Here is an 8,313-nt window from a genome sequence, read left to right on the forward strand (position 1 = left end):
CAACAAACTGGAAAAAATGTATTGTTTCTTTAGGACAGTATTTTATAATTTATGGTCCGATGGTCAAAATCCTCATAATCCTTAATAAAGGAATGCCTCATTTGTACCTTTTCAGAAAACTTGTAATACAAAAAAGAATCATCTTAATGTAAGTTAACAATTTGGGAAGATTCATGTTTACCCTGTATACATGTAGCCTACTGTATTTTTAGTTAAAATGTTTAGCTTTTCCTGTAGTAGTTTCACCCCGTACTAAGACTATTTGCCCTATAGGAGGCAGCAGAGAGCACTACTAATAACAGCATGACAGAAGAAGATGTAAAATACGTAATTTCCTGTTTAATAACGGCAGATCTCCGAACAGCCTTTTCCGTTTGTTGTGCTCCATTTAGGTTAACAGATATATGTAAGACTGACTCCAGAACAGCAGTTTTCCGCCGTGTATCATATCCTGATCATATCACGTTTTGTAAACTTACCGGCGCTTCCTCGTTACAGAAGCGGTACTGTCAAGGTCCAGACATGGCCATGAGTGTTTTATATCAAAGCCTGGGATGCCGGTTGTTTCACAGTAACGTTAAACTCTTAAGAACATGTACGCAGCAGACCCAGACCGTCAGACTTGCACACAATGTTTTCCAGAGAGAAACAGAGTTGTCACCGCGGAGACTTCACTGCTGCCTGGTAGGTCAAAGCTAGCTATCATGTGTAACACCAAACTCCATTTAGATATTCGGCAATTAAACGTACGCATCACTGTCCACTTCTTTGCTAGACTTCATAGTTAGAACACACATTTATCAATTACTTTTAGTTTTAATACATTGTAGACTGCCTACAGCCTGCAAGGTAACACTCATTTCTGTTGAACTATATTTTAAAATCTTATTTTTCTTCTCTGTGCGTCACTGTATTTATATGGCAAAACATGTTAAAATATTAGAAGAAACATGTCTTACTGCTGACAAAAACTAGCTGAGGTTATTTGGGGAGAAAAAAACCTCCTTAATTATTTAAAAACACCTATCCAGTTACGCCACCTGTCCCTATCATGGGGCACCACCTTAAGTTAGCAAATATTTTAATGGCGTTTAGCGTGATGCCTAATGTTTTATAGCCATTGAGTGAAAAGAGATTGTGACGTAAGAGTTTTATTTTCTGCTACTGAATATTTGTTTTATCTTTGATATGCTTTTGTATTTTTAATTGTAAAACTTAAACCTAACTGTAACCTGTGTATTTATTAACAGGTGAATGTGAGAGCAGCACAAAGGCTGTATCAACACCCAAGAATCTTTTCCTCTTTACCTCCACCGCCTAAATCAGGGAAGAAAGAGAAGAAGTCTGTGGTAAGTGGAATGTCTTTGATGTCTTTGTGTTCTTTCTTACAAGTGTAAGACATGCGCATTCAATTTCTTTAATGATGAAAGAGAAGTATAACATTAAATGTAACTATATATATATACAACATATATAAGCAACATATCTTCTCCTCTAAGGTAATATTTACAATCTGTTGCACTCAATTATTAATGCTGTACCAAATAACTTCTAAATATCATAGAACTATATTGATGGTATACAAAATCAATCCTAATTTGTTGAAAACTAGTGGACATGTTAAGTTTTATTAATTTGATTACTTTAGCGTTCAGCAATTCACATTTAAAAACTGTTGCAAATGTAGGTTAGTTTTAAAGCTCAAATGGAGACTATTCAAGACATTGTAAACATTAAATGCTGCTGTTTATAAAAGCCTTGGGACCCCTTTTTGGACAATTATACAATGTATTTAATTGAATTTAAAGAAACAGATTGATGACCTTGTTTTAGCATAAATAAACCCAACTCTGAAAATATAAAAAACATGTTTTCTATGAATTATCTCCTCTTTTTAAAGCCTGTGACATGGAAATCTTTAGCAATAACGTTTGCTATTGGAGGCATTGCGCTTGGAGCAATGAAATATTTGAAGAAAGAAAAGGAAGAAAGTAAGTATTGTACAACTTTTAATATTAAAGGTGGGGTAGGTAAGTTTGAGAAACCGGCTCGAGATACACTTTTTGTTATATTCCATGGAATGCTCTTAACATCCCGATAGCAATGAATATCTTAAGTGCTTTGACAAAAAATCTGTAATACTGTAAAAAGTACGACCAATCATTTTAGCCGGCCCGGCTAAAATAACTGGATGTCCTACCTGCCTGTCAGCTTTCCATCTGTGCACAAACTTATCTCGTGCCCTCATTGGTCATGTGCGCGTTCGTGTGTGTTGGAGGAGGGGCTCTGTAAGGAAGTGGCAGATTTTCTCCGGTTGTGTATTTTCAAATTCTAGCGATCTCAAGCCGGTTTCTCAAACTTACCTACCCTACCTTTAAGTGCAAACTAATGTGTGATACAAGTTAATGCATCATTAGATTACATTCTGTACAAGCTCATATGTATTCAAGTGATAAAGCTGTTAACTAATAATGACCCTTGTTCTGAATCGGTGATCGGTTGCACTTTGCAGTGATAGAAAAAGAGCGGACTAAGTCCATCGGGCGCCCGGCGCTGGGAGGTCCGTTCTCGCTCATCGATCACAACAACAAGCCCTCCAAGAGCGAGGACTTCCTGGGGCAGTGGGTCCTCATCTATTTCGGGTTCACTCACTGCCCCGACATCTGTCCGGATGAGATAGAGAAAATGATCGAAGTGGTGGATGAAATAGGTAATAAAAACTGCTTTGATCAGGAATTAGATAGATGTACTTTTTTGATTTGGGAAAATATTTAGTCACAGCAGTAGTAGGAGGTTATAAAGGCATTGTACATGAATGAAAAATAAAATAAACATTGAATATATACAAATCAACAGTATTTGTTGAGTTGTGTATGGAATTCACAATATACAATATAAATAAACAAGTTATAATACTCTATAATACACCAAACTACTACTACTAAATAAAACAAAGGATACTTTATACATTATACAATGTGCAAAGTAGTTGGAGTAGTTTTTAATACAATATAAACACATTTAATTGAGATTGAGTTTAAAAATAGCAAATTGTACACTTTGATATCCCAATTTCGTATTTTTTTTTTTTCCACAGATAAAATAAAATCGATTCCAAATCTGACGCCGCTCCTCATCACCATCGATCCTGACCGGGACACACCAGAGGCCATGGCTGAATATGTGAAAGGTAAAAACAACAAATACTTTCTGTTTCATATAAAGGGGCCCAAATTCAATCTCAAGACCTATGGACTTTTAGGTGCCTTGGCCACATCATTTGCAACGTTTTTATTCTATTTCACGTACTTTGTTTTATTTATATTAGATTTATGTCTCTCTGTTTAATAACTATTAATATACTTTATACTGTCTCTAATTATATTTTATATATGGATGTTCCTTTATTTGTTTTTGTTTATGTATAACACACAATATGATTAAGAACATTTCATTTGCTGTTGGTATAAAAGTGATTAGAGAATAAGAATTTTTTTTGACAAAAAGAATAAACACAGTATATCAATACACAATATCCACAGATAAATACACACTATTTAGAAATACAAACTGTACTTTAACACATATCTGTGAGTTACAATTGAAATTCATGACTTGCATTTTACTACTTTAATTCTGATGGATTAATTATTTATTTTTCAGAGTTTTCCCCAAAGCTGATTGGCCTGACGGGAACACTGCCTCAGATCGAGCAGGTTTCCAGAGCCTACAGAGTTTATTACAGTCAGGGACCAAAGGACGAAGACAACGACTACATTGTGAGTAATCACCTGCTCTATTGTCATGTTTCATAACAATGCACGGATATTTAAGGACAAAAAATAAACAATTTTGTCCATGAGGTCTGATTTCCTCCTCTTGCTGTCTTCAGGTCGATCACACCATCATCATGTACCTCGTGGGACCCGATGGGGAGTTTGTGGAGTATTTTGGACAAAACAAAAGAAATGTGGAGATCAGCAACTCCATAGCAGCATATATGAGGAAGTACAAAAAGGCAAAGTGAGCCGCAGCACCTAAAGCCCGCTGCGGACTGACAGATTCTGTCCTCAGGTGTTTGTTTGATTTAACTAATCAATACTGCCATCTTATATTGGCTCCCTGTATTTATTTTAATGCTTTTCTACAAATATAATTGGACTGCAGAACATTCCTTTAATGAGTGCTGTGCAGAAGAATGCATTTCATTAGGGATGTCACAATACTAGAAAGGATGTAGTCAATACCAATACATGTTAAATTGCACTAAATTCAATACAACAGTAAAACACGGAAAATAATTATGCCTCACCATACACTCCTTTATTAAATACTGGTCATAATCTCCTTTCAAATATGGGTTTTATATTGCTGTTTCATATACGCACCATAGTGCAACTTGTTCATGCTAATAGCTAATGCCAATGTTAACTTCCCATTTCATCACAGAGATATTGTTCACATTAAGACATTTCAGGAAAGAATAAGGATCTAGCCCATCCCAAAAATAAGATGCATCCAATACATTGAGTTTACTGTGTCCCAAAAATATTTTCGATTTCCTAGATAGCATTATTCCCGAGCACTGATGTTACCGTTGGTAAGAACAAAGAAACGTCTTTTTTTCTAGATTTGTTGCATTGACTTGTTACTAAAGGATCTGTTCTTGTGACATCCCTACATATCATAATGCTGCAGAAAGAAAAAAGGAGCTTTAAATGCCTTTACTGTTTGAAAATAAAATCACTCTTCAGCTCCACAAGCTTAATATCTCTGATTTCTGGTGCAAATAATGAGGAAATACCTGTAGATTATTGTTGTTTGATTTTGTGATAAAATCTGGAAAACTGCTTTGCATTGAATATTTGTTTTTATTCCACAGACAACAGACATCTAAATGTTTATGAGCAGGACTAACCAAAAGCTGGTTTGAGTTATTCTGGAGACCCCCTGAGGTCGCAAGGCAAGTGTATTCATATAGCACCTTTCAACATTTAAGGCAATTCAAAGTGCTTTACAAAAATATAAAACATTAAGAGCATTAAGGAATAGTGCAGCAGAATCACATTAGAAAATGACACTTAAAAACAGTAATTTATAAAGCAAAGAGAATAGAATAAAACAAGGGTAACATATAACATACATGAAAAAAGTTACATTACAGTTTATTATATGAATAGTTCAATTAAAAGCAGCGGCAAAAGAAAAGTCTTCAGCCTGGATTTAAAAGTAGTAAGAGTGGCAGCGGACCGGCAGGTTTCTGGGAGTTTGTTCCAGATGTTTGGAGCATAATAACTGAACTTCTCCATGTTTAGTTCTAACTCAGTGGACACAAAGCATACCAGAAGACCTGAGAGATCTGGACGGTTCATAATTTAGCAGTAGGTCAGAAATGTATTTTGGGCCTAAACCATTCAATGCTCTATTAACCAGCAACAATATTTTGAAGTCTTTGACGGACAGGAAACCAGTGTAAAGACTTCAGAACTGGAGTGATGCGATCACTACTACAATCTAGGGCTGCTCAATTAATCGTATTTTAATCGCAACTACGATTTTCGCTTGCAACGATTATGAAAACAACATAATCGAAATAAAACGATTATTTTATTTTTTATTTTATTTTTAATTGTTTTTTCAGTTGAATTATACTTAAAGTTCAGGGTAATCAACTGTTAAAAACATACTGTTCACATTTTTCTTTTCAATAAATGGATGTTTTCAAAGTAAATGGATAATCGTTTTTTAACAATCGTGATATCAATTATTGACCCAAATAATCGAGATTATGATTTTTGCCATAATCGAGCAGCCCTACTACAATCACACTGCTCAAGTTTTGATGACTTGAGAATGTTTTTCTGCCAGAATTATCTTTCCAGGTTTCCTAAAATTAATCTTTTAAACATGCCGAGGATAAAAGGTTTTGCAAGGTAAAAAAGTGTGTGTTGTTGTAATGCTCATTTTAGCAACAAGAGGCCAAAGGGCACCACTACCCCATTTTCTAATTGGGATTAAAAACACTTCTTCCGGATACATTTACATTTTTTCATGTACATGAACTGTGTCTTAGCAAATTGTGTAACATTTGCATGGTTGTAATGTTACAACCACAGTTTCAGCTAGCATAAAGCTTTTCTTTCCAAGCAAACCAAAAAGTCATAAAGACAGTAGAGAAATCATTTAAATGTTATGGCTCATTTCCACCGCAGGCCTCGCTCGACTTAGTACGGTTTTGTTATGCCTTGTTAGGCCCAGCTCACTTAATGCTGCGCTTCCATTACAGTTTAGGAACTCGGGTAGTATCTATAGTAACGCAGTATAGGCGGCACCGTGACGTCATCTTCAATGAGCACCCCAGAAAAACAACATCAGCCGTTAGCTGTTAGCACTCAAGCTCACAGCTCCTCATATCTGTTCAGAAACTAGACAAAAGACAAAACCACGATTTTTGGCGCATTTCCACCATGGCGCGGAGCGCGGTTTAAGCGTGCCGTGTCGTGCCGGGCCCGTTTTTGGTTGCGTTTCCACTATGCCTAGTTCCGGCCCGGGGCTACTTTTTCACCTTTTTTCCCGACAAAATCGTGGTTCTATCGGGGCCAACAAACAGGGCTGAGTCGGGCTGAGTTTGCTAAACTAGAGAGAGAATACAATACAACAAGATGAACATATTTGACCGTGATTTCATTGTAATACACGTTTCAAAATGATGCCGAAGTAACAACATACTGATACCGGTTAGTAAAAACCATGAATTAATGCTTTGACAAGTCTGCAGACAGACGGCAGGCGAAAAACCTTTTAAAATGCGCATTGTCTAAATGGAGATCGGCTAAGCTAACGCAATATATGCTCCGACCGTCCACACTCACAACAACGGCCTATACAGACATAAATAAAGCAGCGACTGTATTCGCCATGACACAGACAGTCTGTGGTTTGTACTTGTTTAACTTTTGTCAAGTTTCTGAACATATATGAGGAGCTGTGAGATTGAGTGCTAACAGCTAACGGCTGATGTTGTTTTTCTGGGGTTCTCATTGAAGATGACGTCACGGCTCCGCCTACACTACGTTACTATAGATACTACCCCAGTTCCTAAACTGTAGTGGAAGCGCAGCATTAAAGTGAGCTGAGCCTAACAAAACCGTACTAAGTCGAGCGAGGCCTGCGGTGGAAATGCGCCATAAGTCGGGCCAGAAAAAAGGTGAAAAAGTAGCCCCGGGCCGGAACTAGGCATAGTGGAAACGCAACCAAAAACGGGCCCGGCACGACACGGCACGCTTAAACCGTGCTCTGCGCCATGGTGGAAATGCGAATACTTTCCTCTCCGGCCTTTGTTCCTACAAAATAAAAGCCTGTAAACATTCCATTAATTCACTGAATGCTAAACTTGTATATTTGGAAAGATAGTAGTGACTGCAGTTTATGAAAATAATGTGTGATTGGTGGTGTATAAAGTAAAACAGAAAACAATCAAATGTTTGTTTTATATTTGAAACTAGACACAGCGCTGAAAGGAAACACAGCACCACTCCTCAGTCAGAGAACTGTTGATCTCTTTAATCAGGAGGCAGCTGTTCCATCTATTGAGCCGCAACTATAGAGAGACAGATTACTTTATGAATCCCAATAGGAAATTGGGATTCATAACTTCTAGGAATTTTTTCACAGATAAACAAGAGTTCTAATTAGCCAAACACCACGGGAGATAATGAACATTAAAGTTCTTTATTAATAAAATCATTCCCCTAAAACTATAACCTGTCGTTTTTAACACAGTGGCAGCAGGAAGACCTGCACATATGCCTTCATAGTTAGAAATACTGCTACATTTTAGAATAAACATATAGAGGTTATATTAAAATAAAGAAATATTAAATTGAAATTACTGGATTATACCAAAACATGTGCCATAAATAATATGTCAAAATATATTTTTAAACTAAAATAGGAAATATTTTTCTATTAAATGTAACATACGTTTTAAATTCTACAAATTATTTCAATTAAATGTTTTTAAAAATGCAGGAAAAATACATGTTGGAATATCCCTTTAAAATTAAAGAAATGCAATATTTGTATCAGATTACATTTGCATAGTTGAATGATTCATTTCTGAGAGTATGGAGACATATTTATGTATAGTGATCTTTTTGTGATATCTTTTTTAATTTTCTGAGGATTTCTCCACTTGGTTTCTGGAAACCACTTTCTGATGGATTTGATATTTAATTTAAATTGCTGCTCTTTAATCTTATTACTGTTGTCAAGGAGACAGAGCTCTCCCATAATGAGTAATTACTTTCAGAC

The 8,313-nt window shown here is 36.1% G+C and overlaps 1 protein-coding gene across 1 annotated transcript; it reads left to right on the forward strand.

Annotated features, from left to right (window-relative positions):
* The first annotated feature begins 382 nt into the window (after window positions 1-382).
* LOC117493532 (protein SCO1 homolog, mitochondrial) lies at window positions 383-4,850 on the forward strand. The gene is made up of 7 exons (XM_034144147.1): window positions 383-684; window positions 1,251-1,349; window positions 1,901-1,991; window positions 2,513-2,710; window positions 3,098-3,190; window positions 3,664-3,779; window positions 3,893-4,850. Exons 1-7 carry the CDS (start codon window positions 523-525, stop codon window positions 4,025-4,027), a joined length of 894 nt encoding a protein of 297 aa, XP_034000038.1. The 5' UTR covers window positions 383-522; the 3' UTR covers window positions 4,028-4,850.
* The last annotated feature ends 3,463 nt before the right edge of the window (window positions 4,851-8,313 follow it).

Source organism: Trematomus bernacchii, unplaced genomic scaffold (assembly GCF_902827165.1).
Source record: "Trematomus bernacchii unplaced genomic scaffold, fTreBer1.1, whole genome shotgun sequence".
NCBI lineage: Eukaryota > Metazoa > Chordata > Actinopteri > Perciformes > Nototheniidae > Trematomus > Trematomus bernacchii.

Coding starts and splice junctions, on each gene's coding strand:
- LOC117493532 (XM_034144147.1), top strand. CDS start 523: ATGGCCATGAGTGTTTTATATCAAAGCCTGGGATGCCGGTTGTTTCAC. Junction 1,992..2,512: donor GAAGAAAGAAAAGGAAGAAA/GTAAGTATTGTA, acceptor TGCACTTTGCAG/TGATAGAAAAAGAGCGGACT. Junction 3,191..3,663: donor CATGGCTGAATATGTGAAAG/GTAAAAACAACA, acceptor TTTATTTTTCAG/AGTTTTCCCCAAAGCTGATT.